This window comes from Scomber japonicus, chromosome 18, assembly GCF_027409825.1.
Source record: "Scomber japonicus isolate fScoJap1 chromosome 18, fScoJap1.pri, whole genome shotgun sequence".
Classification (NCBI taxonomy): Eukaryota; Metazoa; Chordata; class Actinopteri; order Scombriformes; family Scombridae; genus Scomber; species Scomber japonicus.
In genome coordinates, this window is record NC_070595.1 from 11,123,148 (window position 1) to 11,146,453 (window position 23,306).

A 23,306-nucleotide genomic window follows, 5' to 3' on the forward strand; every position below is an offset into this window, starting at 1 on the left:
ATGTAGAAAGGCTAGAGAGAGGTGAGCAAAAATGTTCTATTTGTACTGTAGATGAGTTCACTCGACATATATTTTTTCTTTTGATGTTCTTTAGTAATTTCCCCCTTTTTGTTTCTAATTTGTGCTGCTGCATCGGGGTGCTCTGTTTAGCTGAAGAGTGTATTGAGTGTGAGGATCGTTGGTTTGCTCCGTCTGCCTTTGAGGACTTTGGGGGGAAAGGCTCCAATAAAAAATGGAAAATAAGTATTTCCTATAAAAAAAAGCCTCTGCAGTTTTGGTTTGAGGTAAGATCCTTTATGCATGGTGTACATTCCTTTATTTAAGAAAGTCTGACCAAACATTAAATACCACCACTTCCTTCACAGAAAGGTTTCTTAACCACTAAGAGATATAAAAGGAGAGGAAATGAGACTGCAAAGGTAACTGAACTTCAGAATACATTGTGATACAGATTTTCTGAAACATATTCTTATAGTTTTAACAGTGAAGAGTATTTTATCTTTATTCTTCCAGCGTAGGAAAATCCTATCATCAGATCTTGAATCAGAGAGCTCTTCTGAAGGTTTGCGTGCACTTTCTTACAACTTCAAACTGTAACTTAAAACAGCATTTGAATTAACATAACACTAAAGACATAGTGCATGCCAACTTAATAGTGTCCATTTGATATTTATTCAATGTATAGAAATATCAAGTAGTAATTAACAACTTGAAATATATATTCCTTTCAAAGAGCCACCAATAAGCCCAATACCTTTTGAAGAAATTGAGGAAGATGAAGATCCAGGCAGTGAAGAATTGGCACCAGAGCGCAAGGATGAGGAGGAGGAAGACAGGATAGCAGAAGAATATGGAGGAGAGGTTGTAGAAGAAATTGAAGATGAGGCTATTTCTGCTGACAATAGTAACAAAAGTGACAACAGTGTTTTTGAAGGTGACGTTTCTGATAGGAACCTTATTATTTAAACTGATGACATGTAAGACTACTAAGTGTGTCTTTGTGGATGTATTAATGTTGATCCTGTTCTTTCAGTTTTTCTGATGAAGTGTGTAAGTGAGAACTCAGGGCACACAGATGTTGCCATCTCTGGCTATAACGCAGCACAAACACAAGAAATGGAGCAAGGGAAAAGGTAGCCTGGCAATGACGTAATTTGGGGGGAAAAAATTAGATTTACCTGCACAGGCATAAAAGTTTTTTTTCTTCCACAGGTGTCACCAAACAGACCAAGTCGCAGACGTGATGGAGGGTCCAGCCTCTGGGTCCTCCGCTGACTGTAATCTGGATACGATGGACCTTGATCAGCTAAAGAGAAAAAAAATAAAAATGCAGTTGAAAGTCTTAAAATTACAAGAGGAATACTACACCATGCAAATAAAGAATTGTAAACAATGAAAGCATGTCACTGTAACTTAATTGTAAAGTTGACTAATTCACACTCAGAGCTTTGTTATTAAGGGCAGCCACATTATTGTCAACTGTATCATCATAATTTCCTCTCTCACAGTGGAAGGCAGAGCAATCTATTTACTCTGATAGTAAGTACTTTGACATCTTGTTTTTCCTGAATGTACACCATCTTTTAGCAACTATTTAACACTGCCATGCCAGGTCTAACTTGCAAACAAGATCTCAAATGTCTTCAATAAAGTTTACTGGATAAAAAAGAAACAGACAAATGTGACTGACATAGGATTTTTTTTGCATTCAGATGCTTCCTTTTTTAATCAGTATAAGCAAATATGAGTCCTTCTGAGAATTTTGGGCTAACTTTGACAACTCTGAGCCAGATATTTGACCCAGTGAATATAATTATAATTATGTTTATAATTATAGGCCTACTGGAAAGATAGATCCATTCTGTAGGACTTCACATGCAATTTAATAACGTTGTTCAATCCAGCATAGTCAGGGATGCAACTGAAAAGATTCAGACAATATCAAACTTTTATCTGAAAGAAAAGAAAATTTCCACTTTAACCATTTGAGGAAAATACGTATTTAGATCTTCTGGAATATCTTTGTACAGCAGTGATTCTTTTACTTTCTTACCATGGTTTGTATTTTGTACCTTGCACATTATCACATAAGATCGGTGTAGCAAATGTGTTATGTTTCATTTATCTGAAGAAGGTCAAAGCTCCAGCAACACTTAGCATAGAAGAACTTTATTGATTGACCAATGCGTGTCAGCTTACCAAAATGTATTGGTCTGAACGCATTGGCCCTGAATGCTGGGGAACATTACAAGGTGGAGCTGTACCCCACAGAGGAAAGTATGATCAGGGAAAGTCAGGAGGGCATCCTGGTAGAGAGAGGTGAGATCAGGCACAAGGAGAGACAGCTGCAGGAGAGACTCAAGGGGAAGATCTGAAGAAGGAGAAGAGGAAGCTGTGGAGAGCAAAGGAGAAAAAGGCAAGACTGGCTGCAGAGAAGACACATGAAAACCTGAAATGTTGTCTGGTTTGTTCATGTTCCTGTTAGTCGTCTTGGACGCATAGGTCGGGTTGTAATACCAGTTATGATCATCTTAATGTTTTTGTGCATTTATTTATCATCTATTCCTCAAGTCTATAATAGGAGTTTAATTCATGTAATGCATTTTATTTGAAATAATTTGTTTGGAAACAATGTTTTCTGAAATCTATCTATCAAAATTTAGAAAAAAGATTTTATAGTTTTCTCCTGAAACCATCAGCATAAGAAAGAAAGAAAGAAAGAAAGAAAGAAAGAAAGAAAGAAATGAAACGTTAATGTTGTTTAACTGGCAGTATTATTTTTTCCCCATCTCTAGTGTCTGATCTGAGTGATTTTCACATTAGATCGCCCCCTGTTGCCAGCTTTAGTGTAATGACATGCTGGGTAGAGCTTCAAATGACTCAACTTTAATGTGGGTGTTTATTAAGTGAAGTTTGTGGGAGTGTCTGCAGCTCAGTTTCTGTTTCATTTCCTATGCAGCACAGGTAAGACACTGCTTTGAGACTGTATCTGTTATTATTATGATATTGTTTTAATAAGTTTAATAAGTTTTTTTTGATAAGTTTTTTAATAAATGTAAAGTCGCTTAGCTGTTTGTACTGCAGTTTTGAGAAACAGTTGCACATAAACAGACAGCCTCGATGTATAGATGAACGAGTTTTTGCTGATGTTTGCTGTTACATTGTTTTATTTTAATATATGTCAATCAATAGCAGCTAAAGATAAATGATCGATTTAAGTTGTTCTTACATCAATTAATTGTTACTGTACGATAGGTTGGTCACATCTGTTTTCACATCAGATGTGGGAAAATAATTCCAAATTGTTTGCTTTATGTGGCATTAAGGGTCATCTTAAAACGTTAGGAGTCGTGATAAAGCATTAAGTAGTTACACATTAACATACACACGTCACGATACTGATCGGACAGTTGGAAAGATGAGTGAGCTGGTTTTTATATGGAGCGCTACTTTATCACTGACTGGGACTGAAAGGCAGCAGCATCATACTTCCGTCTCCTGTCGCGGGTTTTTTTTTTTTTCGTTGGGTTGGTCAACAGTGGAATGTGGGATGACTGTGCTTATATAGCTCATAATTGTCTTTGAAAACTGTGGGTGTTGATTTACAAAAACATGCAACGTTTCTGCGAGCGAATTTTTGCTGGTCTTGAAACTGGGAAGCTATGTTCCTTACTTCCCTTTTCATGTCAAAACAAATGACAAGAAGTAACAAGTCAACCAAAGGGTGTGACTAATGTCTGGCACGTCGACTTAATGTTTATTCTCCTCCACTAGGAACCACAATCTGTATAATTTAACTGTTTTGTGGGCATACACATATTTGTGTGCTGTGCCAAAAATGATTAAAGTAATAATAATAATAATAATAATAATAGTAATAATACATGATGTTAAAAGTGACTGGGTTTTTGAACATATGAACACTGGTTGCCATGCAACTGTGAGGGCATCTGTTTAGGAAACTATGAATAACTTTGCAAAGGAGGAAACCTTTAAATCACGAAAATTAAGTGAAAACAAAACATATTTTTTCTTCACCTTTTCTGCAGGTATGAATGCAACAGCTTAAACAAAAGCTGCTCAGAGAATTCAGCTGTTTTTTTATTTATTTGGAAATACTGAATGGAGAGAAAAAGAACTCGCTCAGGACTCTTTTCAGAGGAAGAAGATAGGGACAGGCGATCTAGCCAAAGGTTTACAAAGAGAGTCACATATGCTGAATATGATGATGTATATGTGGAGGAGGCAGAAGAGGAGGATAATGAGCAGCCAGGCCCATCCACCCAGAACACCCCCACCCACATAACACAAGAAGAAAGTGAGTGTAACATTTATGCTATTGAATTACCTACAAAACATTGTCCTTGACATGTCACAGTCAAATATTGTGTTACATGTCACCTATGTGTCCAACTCCTGTGTGCCATTTATGCCAATGTGTGCTTTATCTAGGACTCTTGCCTGTAATCTGTGGAACTAAAGAGGGCATCATGGATGTCAAAAAGCTGAGCAGAGGTAAACAGAAACCTGTATTTGTACTGTAGATGAGTTCACTCAACTTATAGTTTGTTTTCATTTGATTGTTCTTTAGTAATTTACACCCTTTTATTTCTCATTTGTGCTGCTGCATCGGGGCGCTGTGTTTAGGTGAAGAGTGTATTGAGTGTAAGGGTCGTTGGTTTGCTCCGCCTGCCTTTGAGGACTTTGGGGGGAAAGGCCCAAGTAAAAAATGGAAAACAAGTATTTTCCTTGAAAATAAGCCTCTGCAGTTTTGGTTTGAGGTAAGATCCTTTATGCATGGTGTACATTCCTTTATTTAAGAAAGTCTGACCAAGCACTAAAGAATACTACTTACTTCACAGCAAGGTTCCTTAACCACTAAGGGATATAAAAGGAGAGGAAATGAGACTGCAAAGGTAACTGAACTTCAGAATATATTGTGATACGGATTTTCTGAATCATATTCATACAACTTTGACAGTGAAGAGTATTTTATCTTTATTCTTCCAGCGTAGGAAAATCCTGTCATCAGATCTTGAATCAGAGAGCTCTTCTGAAGGTTTGTGTGCACTTTCTTACAACATCTAACTGTAACTTAAAGCAACATTTGAATTAAAATAACATTAAAGACATAGTGCATGCCAATACAATAGTACCCATTTCATAATTATTCGATGCATAGAAGTAATTAACAACTTCAAATATATATTCCTATCAAAGAGTCAGAAATAAGCCTACCATATCCTGAAGAATCTGAGGAAGATGATGTTAAAGATGAAGACTTCGATCCAAGCAGTGAGGAATTGATACATGATACACAGGAGGAGGAGGAGAAAGAAAGGGTAGGGGATGAAAATGGAGGAGAGGTTGTAGAAGAGGAAGATAAAATGGAAAAGGGAAAAACTGAAGATGAGGATATTCCTGCTGATGCTGATAACAACAGTCACAACAATGTTTTTGAAGGTGACTTTTCCGATAGAGACCTTCATCTTATTTAAATTGATGGCATGTTAGGCTACTTAGCGTCTCTTGTGGATGTATGAATATTGATTATCTTCTTTCAGAGAGTGAATCAAAATTGATCATTTCAGCTGCGAAAAAAAGTGCATTGCAAACGAAACTGCAAGTTCTCATCAAGAGGCTGCCAGAGGTAAGATCAAGAGACATTTAAAGTTATCTATATATCATTCCAAAATTGTATCCTTCTTTCTTTGTGTACATAATCCCTTCTAATATGTCTCCAAACACACAAAGCTTAGCCAGCAGGTTGGCTCCAGGGATGCCAGTGTCATTTTGTTGGTTGGTTGGTCACTCTACCACTTTGACATTCTTGGTCCCCAGTGGAACATTTGGTGATCTGTTGACCTTTCTTTTAGTGTCACTGTGCCATGAAGTTTGTGGTTTAGATATATTAATAGTAATAATACATGATGTTAAAATGAATGAATGAAATACATCGTTGAATAGATTGCCATGAAGTTTGGTACACACATTGTAGCTTACACATTGAACCTTTCATCTAGCGCCAATAGTTCAGTTTATTACTAAATACCCACAAAAATAATGACATTGCCATCAGCCTCAGCTATAATTTGTGTTTAGTGCTAATTTGCAAATGTTAGGATGGTAGCACACTAAACTAAGATGATGAACATGGTAAACATAATAATGGTTATCCAGTTAAATAGAATAACATTGATTATATCTACCATGGCGCCTGTAAATGGTTGGTAGCAGTGTTCTGCTGGGAAACCTTGGGCTGTGGTATTCATGCGGATGAACAAGTACACCCCCTTTATGGCAATGGTATATCCTGATGGCACTGGCCTCTTAGCATGACATTACTAAAATTGTTCATGAATGGTTTGAGGAACATGACAAAGAGTTCAGGGTATTGAATATAATCTCAACATCTTTGCATTAGGCATACCTCCAAATAAAACTAAGAATCATCTACACAGTGGCTCGGTATGAGGTTTTTTCCCCCCCTGTATTAATTATGTATGCGCCCTTGTTTCAGTTCAGCTGTGATTGTCAGGCCGACTACAGAGAGCTTCCAGTAATAGGTTTGTAAATGTTGTTATTGTCTCTTCTCTCCTGCTTCAGCAAAGTCAATTATTACAGTATGAGCAATCAGATTAAATGTGATCAATTCATTTCTAGGATGATACTCACTCTACATGTTCATCCCGCTTTAATCTATAAATGTGTGTAAGCTAATTTCACAGTATTATTTTGTAATTTGGGTCATTCTGTTCTCTTCTCTTGTGAACTTGTGAACAGGCAATTGTTTCACGCTGGATGAAAATTCACTGATTGAAGAGGAGAGAGGAGACAATGCTGCTGCAAAAGATGACACATCAGCCACAGCCACACACACTGTGCCCATGCAGATGTCAGACCCACCTGTCATTGGAGGTATTAAGGAAGAAAATGGAGAGGAGCTCAGTGAGTGTGTCATACTAAGTGATGAGAGTGAAGAAGATGAACAGAGAGAAATCAAAACTGAAACTTCTTCACCCTCAGCTCCCCCATCATTAGATATCAAAGCTGCTGACACAGGTTAGGAGCAAACACTTCCTCTAATAATACAATGGTTTAAGATTTCTGGAATATGCAAAATATATTTTTATGTGTTTGACATTTTGTCGTCTGCAAAGATAACTTGCAGGGACCAGAAGTCGGAGAGTTGGACACAGGGCATTGTGGAGAGAAGGAAGAAGAATGGAGGAGAGGAGCAGTGGGGCTCGAAATGCAGAGACCGCTGTTTGAATGTTTTGAGGACTGTGACAGTGCAAATAATGAACATGTTTACATGCCAAAATCTGAAGACAGCGGTCAAGCCATTGCAAATGAAAATATCAGCGATGCAAACACATCACTCATAGGAGGTTTGAAAGAAGAACATGTGGAGGCGATGAGTAAGAAATCAGCAGTTTCATGTCATTTTTGTAGACTTTGGTTTAATATTGTATGTTCTGTTTCATAGGACACATTGTTTGCCTAATTGTGTAAAAATTTAAAAGGCATTTCACATTTAAATTTTTCTATACAGGTGTTGATCCATCCATTATACCTGCGAGTGTGCTGGTTAAGTGTACAAGTGAGAACTCAGGACATACAGATGTTGCCACCTCTGGCCATAATGCAGCACAATTAGAAGAGATGGAGCAAGTGGAAAGGTAGTCTCATGATTTTTAGGATTTAAAAAAAATGCTTAATTCACCTGCATGACCATAAAAGTTTTTTTTTCTTCTACAGGTGTTGCCAAACAGTCCAATTCTCACATGTGTTGGAGGGTCAATGCTCTGGGCCCTCCGCTGACTATAATCTGGATGCGATGGACCTTGATCAGCTAAAGAAAGAGAAAATAAAAATGCAGTTGAAAGTCTTGAAGTTACAAGAGGAATACTATGCCCTGCAAATAAGGAGATTGAAACAATGACATCATTGCACTGTAACATATTTTAACAGTAGGCAATTATTATTATTGTCAACTGTACTATCGACATTCCCTTCTGTGTCTAGCTCTACCACAGTGGCAGAGCAATCTACTTACTATATACTATATAACTGCTCAGGATCAAATTTTGGTGGTGAGTTTTAAATAAATTTGACATGTTTTTAAAATGGTGTGTTTCTATCATGCAATCCCAATACACCCTTCTCTGAAATGTGTATTCTTTCACCTGAATGAACACAATTTCCCAGTAACTTTTTTACACTGCCAGGCCAGGTGTAACTCACAAAGAAGGCCTAAAATTTGATTTAAAAAACAGGTTGAGATAGCTGTGAACTTCACTTTAACCCTCCTGTTGTCCTCAAGTGAAGGAAGGAAGGAAGGAAAGGAGGAAGAAGGAAGGAAGGGAGGATGAAGGAAGGAAGGGAGGATGAAGGAAGGCGGGAGGGAGAAAGGAAAAGAGGAAGGAAGTAAAGAAGGACAGAAGAAGTAAAGAGTGAAGGAGGGAGAGAGGAAGGAAAGGAAGGAGGGAAGAATATTGGGTGGAGGAAGGAAAGAAGGAGGGAAGAATAGGGGGTGGAGAAAGTACAGACCGAAGGGAGGAAGAAAGAAGGAAAGGAGGGAAGGAAGGGAGGAAGAAAGAAGGGAGGGAGAAAGGAAAAGAGGAAGGAAGAAAAGAAAGTGAAGGAGGGAGGAAGGACAGACAGAAGGGAGGGAGGAACAATAAAAAAAACGGAGTCAATTTGACCCGTGAGGACGGCAGGAAGGTTAAATGTAGCTGACTGTAGCTGGTAATCTCCTGCAATAAGATAATAAAATGATTTTACATTAATAATTGGGATACTTGGAAATCAATGTGAATATTGTTTATCCATACCACTACATATATATATTGATCTATATACTGCATTACTGTGTCTCATTATAAAAATGAACATTCCAAATAATGAAGTTGATGCACTTCCTCAACTCATTATTCTCTGTGTACTGCTATAGTATTTCTGAGGTTAAGAGCTACACTGTGTATACAAGGCAGAATTTACAGACTGTTCTGTTCCTGTAAGATTGGTGAAAGAAGATCAGAGTCATACAAATTGCAAAAAAAACACAAAACAATATTTATTACCAGCTGTTAAACATTCAGATGTAACTAAAAAAAGAATACATATTATTTTGTACATTTGTATTCACAGTTCACTCAGAGCAGAGACTGTTAAATAGTTGTTACTATTACAACAGCAACTACTCTATCATGTTTTCTTCCTCCTCTTCCTCTTCTTCTTCCTCCTCCTCCTCCTCCTCCTCATCTTCATCAAAATATTTTTCCTCTGCATCTCTGTTGACTATGTCCAGGTTGTCATAGTCTGGGTTGTCATCCACCTCACTATAAAAAACACACACACATTAGCAATTTACACAAAAGCTACATTAAATCAATAATTCACAATTAGTTAGCTACTATACTATCTCTTCATTACTTTGTGTCTTAATGCAAACATTTCATCTTAGAAGTATATTTTTTTAAATTTTGCACATTTGAAATAACATTATGAATAAATTACCACTACACTACAGCTATAAATGAAGCTACTGTACAAAGTGTTTAAACATGCTTTTATTTGTGCTTATAAGCTTATAAATTTAACACCAAAATCTCTTTATTGTCACTACAATAACATTTCCACAAAGCCTGCTCACTCAGTGGTAATTTACTGCCAAATAACTTTCTGCGATACTTAACCCTTACATACTGTTCATGTTCTGGGTCAGTTTTGACCTGGTCTAAGATTCCCCTCATAAAAAGTGTCTATACCTAATTTTGAACCACAGATCTGTTTAGAAAGCATAAATAGCCGATCTGACTGATCACTACACGGGTGATCAAACCTTGATTAATGTTTCAAAGAGCAGAGAGAGTGTATTTTGTATGTTTTACACCACTCATTTTTAGATATCATGTCCTATTTTACCTAAGACATGGAAATATAACATAGTAATAATGATTTAAATGTATTTTATTGAATTTTTTCAAAGTGGGTCAAACAGTATGTAAGGGTTAATGGGGTCCTAGATCTAATCTACTGAACTCTAATGCAACCAGACTGAATGTCTGATCAGTGGTGGTGTGGCTGACCTGTAGTTGAAATCCTTGTCTTTGCCATCAAGGAAACGCTGGTGCATCTGACTGATAAACTCCTCCCTGAGCAGAGCCTTCTCCTCAGAGGTTGGCTCGCATGCCGTCTCCTGGACTGTGTTATCTGCAGCAGAAAACCAGAAAGACAGGTTGGTGAGCAGAGCACAGAGAGAAGTAACAAAACAAAAAAAACACAACTCGTTTTCTTCTTTGTCTTTCTACCTGAGCAACAACACAGAAACTAAATCCACAGGCATGTTTTCACACTCTTTGGTGTTTTGTGCATTTCCTGTCTTTTATCCTATGACTTAAGCTTCACCTTCATCTTCCTCATCCTCCTCCTCCTCCTTTGTGCACTCCTCTCTCTCCTGTTGCTCCTGCAGGCGATCCTGGATGAGACGCTCCTGGTAGGAGTTGAGGAGGAGGTGGGCGAGCCCTCCTGTGCCTCCCCCGGGTGCTCCTGGTCCCCCCTCTGCACCATCCAACATGGCCCCCTGGGAGCGCTCCAGCACCTAAAACATTAATGAAAGCATTTAGAAACTGAGTTTAAAACCATCTAAACTCAACTATAAGTTATGCATGAACATGACTGTATATCCTTTGTGTATGGCAACACTACCACTGCAAATTCTCTTCTCACCTCCTCATCAGTCAGGTATTGGCCGATATACTGTTCATATAGCAGTGGCTCCCTCATCCGCATCTGTTCCTCACTGAAATACTGACCCTCTGGGAAAGGAGATGGTGCAGAAGAACAGAGAAATCACAAATTGGGTGCAATTCTTGTATTTCAAGAAGTATAGAGTATCTACTACAGGACCACCAGTGATTGGTGTAATGAGAAATTGGGCAGAAATGAGCTAAGTCACGCAGGAACAGGTCTAAAGTCAATATTTCACATTTAAATGACTTCATAAAAAGTCAACAGCAAAGCTTTTCTCTTTTTTTTGTGTAGTGAACAAATTCATTTTATAGTAGATATGTACCTCATCAGATGAAACCAACACTCAAATGTCTTAACTGAGGTGAATCAATACACTGGATGTATATTTTTGATGCTGTTGAAAATCAAAGCCCCTACCCTTCTGCAGGGCCCTGAGGGCAGCGTAGCGATGGTTTCGGACCCTGGTCCTGTTGGTGCATCCTGAAGCTCGTCTCTGTATCACTTTGCTGTAGTACTGAGCACGTGGGTCTGAGCTGACGTGGGTAAATTCTAGCAGATGCTGGGGCTTCAGGCAGGCCTGGAAATGGAGGAAGAGTTGGAATGACTTGTTGTCATGTAGTGTGCCCATGAACTGTCATTACTGCTCTTTCTAACTGCTGAATGCAACAAGTTACAACTTATTCTAGGGAGCTTACTACAAATCCTAAACATGTAAGGAATCACTAAGGGACCATTTAACAGGTGTGTATGAAGTCAAGCACTATAAGAAAATGTTTAAGAGCCAGTCTTAATTCCCAGTTGTATCTCTGATGGGGGCAGATAGGGCAGCACATAGGCTTTACTATATGTAACCGCTCTGATACAACATGTCAGTCACGCAACGGGACACAGCCTGGCTCATGCAAGATATCTTGCTCATGCAAGATAAACAGAAACACAGTCGGTGTAAACAGAATGATGACAGAGTGTAGCTGGCAGTTATTTTCATTATATATTCACCTCACTGCCTCAGCAGTATGCAAGTATCCAAAAGTGGTTGTTTTATACTTTTAATTGAATCAGTGTATGTGAATGTATAATTTGATGCACATAATGTACCAGTGTTTATATAAGGACATGTGGGACACATGCACACATTGGGCTATGTACACATACATGGTACCTCTCCAGGAACACCAGCGGTTTGCTCCTGAACTGATTCAGCAGCTCCTTTCTACACTCCTCTGGGGTCAGTTCAGCATCTCCGATCTGCTGGCTCTTCACTAGGCTTCCACTCAGCACTATGGTTTCCAACATGTCAGTCACGCAACGGGACACAGGCTGGCTCATGCAAGATAAGCAGAAACACAGTCGGTGAGAACAGAATGATGACAATAACAGAGTGTAGCTGGCAGTTATTTTCATTATATATTAGAGGCACATACCTGTAATGAAATGTGGTATATAAATAAAGAGTTTTATGCATATTTCAACAAATTAAATCTAGGACTTTTAAAGATATTTTAATACCACAGAGAATGCAATTTAATATTGATTACATGGCCTAAGTATGAAAGACATCAATACAAGCCATTATGATGATGAGGGCAAGAATTGTTTCACAATCATTCATGGATACATAGCAGAAAAACAATGAATGATTACATAGATAGACTAACCAATTAAAAATGACAAATATCAATTAATGGGTCATTCATTTAAAGTCAGAGATCTGGAACAATGAAACTGGAGATTTTCCAAAGATGTTTGCCAAAATCACATAAAAACATTACTGACCGTGACAAGCTAAAACAAACAAACATTGCATACTTCTGTGAACAAATCTAAGACTTGTACCTTCAAACACCCTCTTAAGGAAAACTAAAACAGTGCCTAGTAAGACTGAAAGTAGTTCATGCTGGTGGTCTCACCTGGGTCTCTGGCGGGAGCTGCTGGGTCTCTTGCGGGAGCTGCTTGGTGTCTCGCCGCAAGTGCTGACAGTCTGCGGGGCTGTGTTCTTGTGCCTGGGTCACCGTGTCTTCTGGTAATCTCCTCTGCTCATCCCTCTCAGACAACCTGGGCTGTGTTTTAACAGGAGGTTCAATCTCACCCCACATAATGATATAATAATGAACTAAACAACTTTACTGACGTTTGTCCAGAGACTCTCAATAGAACGCTGCGTTTAAGCTAGCACTCGTTTACATCTGTTTCCTATCACTGTACTGAATGCACTTCATAGGCGTTATATTTAATATGGACTTTATTACATGTACAATCCACCAAACTACAGGTTAATAACACGTTTTAGCTACACCTCCCATTTGTTTTGAAGTATGTTTGGCCGCCATATTGGTCCGTCATTATTAATGACCTCCTCCTCCACGACAGAAACATTGGTTCCCCCCTCAGACACCGCGGTTCCGGACACTGTCGGCATCTGGTGGTAGCTTTGAGGGCACAGGGTTCATTTTTTGAAACTATATGCGTGTGTTACAAGCTTTCTTTCATACAGTCTATGGTTACAAGATACATTAATTAAGGCAGTGTCGCTTCAGTAAGCCTGTACTCAGAAGAGAGGGGGGAAACCCCTCAGTGTGGTGTTTCTACTGTGATAGTTAACTATACTGGGCTACTAATTAATCTGTGATCATTATCAATAAGATTATCATTATCTTTATTTATTTATTTATTTTTAAACCTGCAGTTAATCCCTTTTGTTGCTTACTCGAAGTGAAATACTGGCAAAATAAATATCTTCTACCACTTACTTGTATGTATTGAAGACAATCTGTATCAGATAGCCTATTTGAGTTTTAGTCAGTTTATTAGCTGTAGTGTTTGTCTAGTTTTAGTCAACAAAAACTAAAGAACTAGTAAATATGGATTTCAATATGAAGCTCTGGTTGTAGCGTTGAGTTTAGCTAATCTCTCTGTGTCTTTAATGTTTAACTGTCCACCTACTTTAAACACTGGATCCTCTAAAAGCATTTCAAACACAGCTGGGCTTTCAACTGCTCTTGAACAGCATGGAGAGAGGGGGCTGAGCTGCTGTGGTTGATCAATTTAGACTCTCTTTCCTTTTCCTCCTTAAACTGAGGAAGAGGTGGATTCTTTTCCACACTGAGTTCTTTTTTTTGCCTTGGTAATGTCTCCTAAGAGATTTCCTTTTCTAAAAGGAGCGAGACAGCCTGTAAGGACCTTGTCCTTCTGCCCCTTCAGCTCTTCTTTGTGCTTGGCAGTTTCTACTTGCAGGGCCTGGCCTGCCTCCTCTCTCTCAGCCTGGAGCTTAGTGGCAAGCTCAAGGTTGGTGGAAGTCTGTCCATTGAGTCAGGTTCTTTATCTGTTGCCCCATCATTTCACAGAGAGCCCCATGTTCAGCCCTGAGCTCATGGATCAGCTCCTAGTCCTCGCTCACTGTGTCAGCATGAGACGTCAACAACTCTGCTTCAAGTTCTTCCTGATGGGAGGCCCTCTCTGTCTGAAGAGGATTAGTGAGTCTCAGTCTCTCGGCCCTCTCATCCTGAAGCTTGGTGGTTAAAAGCTCCACCTGTTTCCACAGAGACTTATTTTCTCCAGCCTGGTGGAGAGCTCAGTGTTTTTTCCTCCTGACAGGTGATGTGTTGCTCTGCAGTTTGGACATGAGCCTTCATCACCTCAACCTATATTCCCAGAGCCTCATTCTTTATCTGGTGGTCCTACAGCTGCCTGGCCAACTCCTCGGGGTCCAGGGCTAATGGACTGTTTTTAGAAGTCATGTTCTTGTCGCCTGGATGAACAGTTCAGTCTGTTGAAATGTGTGAAATGGACTGACTCTGCCTCATCAGATCAACATTCAAATACCTGCTCACAGGTTTTCCTGTATAGTTTGGTTCCTTTTCGTGGTTCATTACTCTAACCCACAATCATTTAACACCATCTGTGATCAATATATGGACAGAAAGACCACCCTACCATCAACACGTGATCTGTGATCAATCCATATTGATATGAAATTATTATTTACTTGATTTGATTTTTTACATTTCATCATGATTTACTGACCAAATGTCTCTCAGGGTCACCTCCATCCTCCATGATGAAGACATTTTACTATTCATGAGGTGATGACCCTGGTGAAGGCTAATATTTTGTCACCATACTTATTTCTCCTTCCTTTTGAAAGCAGTCCTAACAGGCAGCTTTGATACATTATGAGTTTTATTAAACAACACTTCAAAATATTGAGAAATATACTTCACTGCTGATTTCACTGTCTTGTCCTGGAGATAGTTAGCTTAACTTAGCATGAAAACTCAAAGCAGGGGGAACCAGCTTGATGGTTCTGCTAAAAGATAAAATATGTCTTCCCACCCATTAACACATAATATCATGTTTATGTATAGGCATGTAATCGCAACCAGCAGGGTTTGTTTTTTTTACACTTTAGTCAATTTTCCTCTGTAAGACGAGTAGTGTGTTGAACTCTGAGCTTTACCAAAACATGGGTGACCTACACTCAATACTGTGCCTGAACACATCCTGTGTAGACACAGACTTAGGACTGAAGGTGTCACTGCTACATTTGCTATGGGACTAGGAATGGGCTTAACAAGTGGTCTGGCTGAACCATAGGTATTTATAGTGTTGTACTTCACATGAAGAGTGACACAAATAGTTGTGTCAATAATGAAAAAAGAGGACCTGAGAAGTTTCTATCCAGCTCATTTCTCGCTTCTGCACAGCTGACCGATCATATGTGTGAAAAGTCATTGTGAAAAAGGTATGACTGTCAGATGTCAGAAGTTACAGAAACTGTTTCACACAGCTTCCCATATTTGATGTCGGACAAGTGTTGTAGGAGGGAAGACTGGTGATAGTCTGCAGGAACACTGAAATGCACAACACCCTCCAGTCCTTGCTTTGGTGATTTTTGACTTTTTCAATGAGCCTGATGCAGTGAGCCACTCTCAGAGGGTTTCAGAAACAGAGCCACTACTTATAGGCCAGACTCTTAAACACATTTAGGCAGATGTGTTTGTGAACCAAGAAGAGCAAAGAGCAGGGTAGAGGAAGAGGAGGACCAGTAGACTTTAGTGTACCCAGGAGAGAAGTTAGAGCCTCGTATCAGTTGCCATATCCGCAGACATAACCATAAACCTGTTTGGGGCTACTTCAGGAAGGGAAAATTTGATTTATTAGTTGTAGTTCACAAATATTGTGGTAGTGCCTGCAGACCATACCAGAGGTCAGTGTTCTCTGAAATCAACAGAAAAGGCCATGAAAATGACAAAAATAACCTGTACTGTTAGAATGTGCTACACAGCAACTGTACATTCTATTCAGTGATATTATGTAATGTTTGTATTGCCTGTAGCTGGGAGATGGAGTTGTGATTTCAATTTAAATATATTTATGTCCTTACAATGGAAAAAATGACAGTCCTGTCTTGTCAGATGAGTACAAGAGAAAGAGTATTTCAGAATGAGTCAGCCATAGATCATGAACATGAAAACAGCCTTTGTCCCTTTTGTCTTTGGAAGTAGGGTATGGTGGAGTGATTGATTGGTTGATGGTTTCTGGATATATCTTGTCTGTTGAACGTATTTATAAAAAAAAATAATATGTTAACATGTCCAAATGGATGATTTCTTGATGTTCTCATCTTACACATATTATTTTGTATGGCTCTAATATTGAAGATCAGTTTTTCAATTATGTGATGCACTCAGCAGTAAATCATATTTGGACTTATAGTAAAAAATGCATGAAGTCAGCAAAAATAGTTGTAAAGCCCAAACAATACTATCTTGTGGGAGAGGGGGTTGGAAATAAAGAAATGATCAGCTTATATAATAACAGCCAATGGCAAATAACTACAAGACATACAACTGCATACACATGTATGTTGAGAGTATGTATACATGTATGTGGACCCAAGAGTTACAGCCTCCAAGACACGGGAAAGTGAAGGCCCCAAGCCATAAGTGACTCTTGACATCTTGCCATCCCAAAATTCAGATCTTCTACTTTATTTGGACATAAGCCAGGATGAGTAGTAAGCAGTGAGCCTCTTAAGATAATCATAAAGATCATTGCTCTCAACACACATGGATATAAAGTAAAAGCTGTGATATTACTTTCACAATCTTGTATTAAAATGATAAACCAACCATTTGAGCTTTCTATACCTTTACAAGACTTTTTCAAGAAGAAAATTGTGTTTTTGTTTTTTCTATCCATCTGTTATAATGATCCGTTTCATTGTACCACTTTATTATGACCATATCCACACCACTGTTCACTTCATCATGTGTGTGTGTGCACATGCATGGTTTATTATGTAATGTGTTGTTTTTTGTGGAGTTGATTTATTATTTTATTTATTTATTTTACACAGCAGGTCATCAGCCAGCATCTTTCCCTGTTTATGGGGAGTTGCCATAACAACAGAGTGACAGAACATTATCTGTGTAAGGGACACCAGGGTATTGGTTACCTATGTTATGTCTTCACTGTTAACTACTGGCTCATATAGCTAGGAATGAGTCATTAAGACTGAGAGAGAGTGAGATAGAGGGACGGACCCTGTGTATGTGTCAGAGCTGTGGTTAAAAGAAACATAGATTTGCACCAATGGTAAGATCTGATGAATAATAGTGCTTCAGTTACTGGAGACATACAAACAGCAGGGAAGATCTGATGTTAACCTTCTGATTTAAGAAAAGACCAGAGAATCCTAAACAAGATGAAATGTGACAATTGGTCCTTCAGCTTCCTTTTTTAATGTATTTCCTCACTTTCCAAGGTCCATATACAGTACCAGCCTTTCTCCCTTGTCACCACGGAGATTGTAGTGGCAATTAAATAAGAGACTCACAAGAGAGAATGTCTTTGTGTTTTTTTTAAATTCAAAACACTTGTGAGCTGGCTTCAACCTGTAACATGATATGCCCCAGGCTGAGAGCTATAGCCTCTCTGTTTGGCCTAGTTTTATAGAGCAGTCTACACAGGAACACACAGGAACACACAGGAACACAATTCTTATCATATCTTATAGGCTTGACATCTCCCGCCTTACAGGGTTCTGAGCAGGGATCTCAGACAAAAACTCAGCATCACCACATACGGTAAACAATACCCAGGAGGCACTTCTAACTGTGAAATAAAGCTTTCATATCAAGTGTTAAGATAGTACGTACTTATGAGGCATTAAGAGATTGTGCTGTATTTTTCATCACAGATACCAAATGCTGATGCTTCCATCACCAACTGTCAGAGTGAAGCTGTGACCAATGATCTGTAAGATTTGTCCCTGCATCCTGCCCCAAAACCTGCTGCCAATTAGAGAGAGGAACAATGGTAAGTGTCATTTTGTGCACAAGAACACAATTTAAATGCTTTTACTTCATCATATATAACAAGTTTGATTAAAGTGTCCTTTAAATGGCACACATTGTTACATTAGTAAACTACAGAAAAACACAGCAACTTACTGATAGCCCAGTTATCATGTGTTCAGATGCTTTAATGAAGCCTGCAAATAAAATCACTCCCCATGTGACTGATTTTGTCTGTTGTGTATGATTATGGGCTTTGTTCTTTGTATTGATTAGCAAACTCAGATGCGTAACTTGTCAAGCAAATGTTTCTAGAGAGAAGAGAGGGTGTGTGTGTCAGAGTTTTTTCCAGTATCTTTAGAGCTACAAGCTGAGAGTTTACATTTCAGACATACTAGGTTTCCCTTCGCATTACCTCATTGTAAACAGAGCACACACATAGGCACACACACACACAGAGGCTTGAACCACTGTGAGAAACATGTTATATTCACACACCATATTTCAGGGTGCACATGTTGAAATGGTGGTAAAACAACAAAGTACTTGACCCAAACACCAAGGCTTGTGTCTGAGTTTGTGTGGTAGTATAAATATAATGCTTATTAGTTGAGGTTCTTAAAGGAACACTTGACTATTTCTGAAACTTTTCCACACACTCAGTGTCACTGTCCAGTCTAAATAGCCTGCAACCAAGTCCCTATTTTTTATCTTTTGATACTGTTGCAAAGAGTTATCAATCTTTATCAATCAATCTTTATTTGTGTAGTGCCAAATCACAACAAAGTCATCTCAAGGCATTTTACACATAGAGTAGGTCTAAACCAAACTCTTCAGGTTTTAACTTTAAAGAGACCCAACATTCCCACATGAGCAACAGTGGCAAAAAAACAAACATAGTGTCAATGTGTAGGATTTGAAAAAAACTACTGTACCACTTGGATGCAGCAATGCATCCCTCCACCTAGCTAATCAACACATACTCTATATTGTATATTGCAACAGCACATGCAGTACATGTGCATTGGTCTGGCATGATTGCTGTAACTCAATACAAATGATGGTCCTAAAATAACAGCCATGGTTCTTTTTCACAGTTGAAATGTAGACTCCGCTAGCTAGAGACATTTAGCTGGCTTTGATAATGCAGCACTATGCATATTTACATGTGTTTTGTTGGCATGTACAGATGTACCCAACATAAGCATTAATGGTGACAAATTGTCTGTGTATTTCTGTTTGCAAAACTTGCTTTTAAATAAAGCATGCAAATAAAACCACTTCCCATTTCTGATTTTGTCTGTTGAGCATGAATGATCCTTTCACATGGAGCCTTTCACATAAATGATCCTTTCACACAGAGACTAATTAAACAATTTTCTTGAAACCTTCATTATCAGTTTTTATCTTTTGAATGTAAATGAGTCTTAGTGATATTTACAGCACTATTTCTGTTTTTTTTTTCCTTCAGTGGTGCACACGCATTTGACCAATTAATGTACACAGAGAGATCCAGATAGATTTGTTTGGGGTTTTTTGTTTTTTTTCCTTTCAAGCGTGCAGTAGGAATATACAGTATGTGCTACAGTAAGTACACAGCTGACGCAGTAATCTGAAACGTGGCAAAGTTACCCAATGTTTGAGACAGGAAAACACAGAGGAGCCCCCCTTCACAAAAATGGCGCATGTGCCCACCCTCTGGCCAAAACAAGTATCACAACCAGCATTTATGTATCACAGACACAAATGAGAATTAGCCCATTAGTTTTAGATCCCCCCCAAAAAAACCATTAATTAGTCCTGAATAACTTTTCCATGGTGTGTGTGTGTGTGTGTGTGTGTGTGTGTGTGTGTGTGTGTGTGTAAGGGGACCCTTTTTATGAGGAACCTTAGCCCCACTGTGCACAGATAAAGAGGTTCTGGATATAGCGATGTGACCAGCTGGTCTTGCTATTTAAACCAGTGGAAGAGAGTACAGAGGTTAAGAGGAAAGAGAGATGTAATATCAGAGGAGGGGTCGGGGTGGGGTGATTTACAATGACGAAAAGGTATTGGCTGAAGAAGTTGGGGGGCAGTATGGAAGAATAAAATTAAATATAAGGTCAAAGGAAGAGTTCAATCTTAAATTAGTTTGGAGTTTGTGAAAAAAAACAGAATAATTATCACTTACATAAATGTTTAAGCTCCATTTACAACTCTCTTTATTGCCATAAAACACACACACAGACATTTGATGCACCTTTTATAGCTGTGAAAATGTGCTGCTATTATTTTCCACAGTTTGAAGGAAAACAGAGATGGACATAACTCATTCTATCCCTGGTTTTCATACAGACGTCAGTTTGACTGACATGTGGATCAATACTTAATAACTGTATTTTCATTTTGGACTGTATTATTCCTCTGTGGCCTGTTTGGGGAAAAAAAATGGAAAGAAAGATATATTTGAGATAGACTGATATAAAGTGGAGTGTGGGGAATAGAGTGGTTTGAAAAATAGGCATCTGATTTCATGAGTTGCATCAGGTTGGGTGGATAGAGTCAGCAGAGAAAAGATACAGAGCAAAAACAGGATATATAATATACAGTGTGCCTCTCCTCTTAAAAGTTAATGGACCGTCTGATTTGATAATTTACACAAACCAGTAAGCAGCACAAACTACAAAAAATATTAGACATCTCAGTATATCTCAATATTACAAAGCACATTAACTTAATAGACAGCAGTAATTTGTTTATTGGCCATTGTAATAAGATGAATGACCACTCCACCAGGGAGACGAGGAGTTACAGGTAGGAGTTAATTTGACACTTGTTTACAGCTTTGTCTCGTCTCAGGAAGAGTAAAGGTGATGAAACTGTAGATGAGGTGAACATGCCTTTCAAGGAATTAATAACAGTGGGAAATATGAAAATAACAAATTTCATAGTCAGGGTTTAGTTACTCCTGTAATATTTATAGATAAGAGTACATTTCAATTCTCACCCATTAAACAATGTATGGCTAAAATGATATTAAATCAATGATGAAACTTTTGAGAACCAAATCCATGTCCTCATAAAGGATGCTTGTGGATCCAGTATTATTATGTTGATGTATTGTAGGTGGGACCATTCCTCTGTGCACTGCAGACTCAAATTCATGCCTTAATTTAATTTTACTTTAAGAGGGTCGCTGGGGTTCTGTTTTAAGTACACACACACACACACACACACACACACACACACACACACACACACACACACACACACACACAGAGTTTACATGCGGCCACTGCTTTTGGCAATGACTTTTGACCACAAATCTCATAATGTCCTCTTGGTGACATAACAGAAAATCTTAGCCAGACATGCTGTAATGCTCGGAGGTCAAGCACACGGATCTCACAGTGTCTAAGCACAAAATGCTATAAATTTAAACTGTTTTCATTGAATCTGCTTTGTATAAGGTTCATTGACTCAGAGTAACGTCTGGTCTTTAGAGTTTCTATATATTAAGGGCTTTATGGACATCTTAAACACAATTTATAATAGCCATACTAGTAACAGGATGCTCCAGGGATGCTCCACTGCTTTGGTCCAGACTGAAATATCTGGATGGTCTCATTGACATGAAATCTGGTACACACATTTATGTTCCTCTCAGGATAGATTGTAATAACTTACAATACTCTGACTTTTCATCAGGTGTTATAATCAGGTCAAACATCATCAGTAGTTAATATCTAGCACTAATGACATTTCTACAAGCCTCAGCTGTTCTTGGTATTTACTGCTGATTAGCAAATGTTAGCATGCTAATTGTGAGCATGTTGACATCGTGACATTAGCATTTAGCTTAAATTAGTGCTAGCATGGCTGCAGACTGTTTGCAGTCAGTCCACTAGCTGCAATATTTGTGTTAAAATGTTAACAATGTACAAAGTGCTTCCCATCTTAATCCAATGTCCTAGATTTAGATAGGATTTAGATGAATGACTGGGTAAATCTTGACGTGAGTGGCACCAAAATAATTTTTGAGCTTGAGAGTTTATTCTTGACCTGGAGAACACAACTTCACAGATTCCACAAGGCTGCATCTTAACTTTCATAATAACTTTTAGCCACATCCCATCCAAGAAATTGTGCCTGCTCAGCTTGGACAGATATCCCTCAGTTCAAGTACTTGTACAGATACAAAATCCCACTTTTACCTCCACAAGCACTCCTGCAAGAAAACAGATGGCAACATGAAAGTCCAGCTCCTCAAACGAATACATCGCTTTTAACACTTCACCTCTCCAAACCACTACTCTGAGATCTCTTTCCGTTTATTAATAAACACTGTTTAACATCTGCATCTCCTGATAGACAAACCTCAAGCTCTCTGTGTGGGAGGAAAACAGATTTACGGCCCACTTGGAGCCCTTAGCAATTTGTTGGCTTTTCTCTCAGTATTTATGAGTGATAGGAGGACACGCTGTTATTCAGTAGACACACTTTAGAGACTTCAATGGACTTCGATTAAAACAACGATGAAGCATTTTTAGATGCAGTTTTACTCTTGCTTTTAGACAAATTAAAACAGGCACACCAGTATGCATACGAGTTAAACACATTGTCACACATATTGAGACTAAACAACCGCACACACCTACACACACACGCAGCAAAGCAGGATTATCCCTGCTAGCGTTTTGGTTGGGGCCTTATCTGAAGTAATGGCGGATCAGAGTCCTGATTGGTTTTCCCCTCTCTTGTCAGACTGAGGAGTTCATTGCCTGGGGACACCACATCTTGCAAATTAACACCCTCAGTTACAAAACGGCACACACAGACACATCATCCTGCATATTTAACATGTACACATATACTGTAGATACACAGCTCAGCAAAACAGTCCTTTATGCTTGCTGTCTGTAATAGAGTCACAAATGTATAAACTGGGCGCTTACTTTATCTTTGTTTTTGAATCACTGCCGTCGCTACATATTTTTTTCATCATCGTAATGTGAACATGACAAGCACCATTGGTTCATTATAATGCTAAGTGACAGATGAGGAAAGGGCGCTTTGTTTTTTCACCTTGAAAGGGCCCTCTCTCATCTTTTAATGTCACATCATATTATCTGATGTCACCTGGGACAGGGCTTTAATAACAGAGATGAATGAAACTGTCAATGGAAGCGAACAGGTGCTTTATACTGACTTAAAGGCAGTGAGATACAAAAGCAGTGAAGAAGAAAAGACAGTTTAAAAGGCAAGCAGAGA

The 23,306-nt window shown here is 38.7% G+C and overlaps 2 protein-coding genes across 4 annotated transcripts; one reads left to right on the plus strand and one right to left on the minus strand.

Annotated features, from left to right (window-relative positions):
- The first annotated feature begins 2,875 nt into the window (after positions 1-2,875).
- LOC128378668 (uncharacterized) lies at positions 2,876-8,060 on the plus strand. Its single transcript, XM_053338233.1, has 12 exons — positions 2,876-2,964; positions 4,050-4,318; positions 4,453-4,515; positions 4,648-4,781; positions 4,863-4,916; positions 5,011-5,059; positions 5,221-5,463; positions 5,565-5,650; positions 6,894-7,062; positions 7,161-7,421; positions 7,556-7,682; positions 7,762-8,060. Exons 2-12 carry the CDS (start codon positions 4,123-4,125, stop codon positions 7,943-7,945), a joined length of 1,566 nt encoding a protein of 521 aa, XP_053194208.1. The 5' UTR covers positions 2,876-2,964; positions 4,050-4,122; the 3' UTR covers positions 7,946-8,060.
- ccdc97 (coiled-coil domain containing 97) lies at positions 7,832-13,076 on the minus strand. 3 transcript variants are annotated; one of them, XM_053338235.1, is made up of 8 exons: positions 12,669-13,070; positions 11,914-12,078; positions 11,176-11,335; positions 10,735-10,823; positions 10,414-10,606; positions 10,095-10,218; positions 9,189-9,344; positions 7,832-7,855 (listed from the first exon to the last, which is right to left on the minus strand). In XM_053338235.1, the coding sequence occupies exons 1-7, from the start codon at positions 12,852-12,854 to the stop codon at positions 9,203-9,205; spliced, it is 1,059 nt and encodes a 352-aa protein (XP_053194210.1). In that variant the 5' UTR covers positions 12,855-13,070; the 3' UTR covers positions 7,832-7,855; positions 9,189-9,202. The 3 variants fall into 3 exon arrangements, with proteins under 3 accessions (XP_053194210.1, XP_053194211.1, XP_053194209.1); XM_053338236.1 differs by lacking the exon at positions 7,832-7,855 and having other exon boundaries at positions 8,907-9,344; positions 12,669-12,818; positions 13,008-13,076; XM_053338234.1 differs by lacking the exon at positions 7,832-7,855 and having other exon boundaries at positions 8,907-9,344.
- Positions 13,077-23,306: the final 10,230 nt, after the last annotated feature.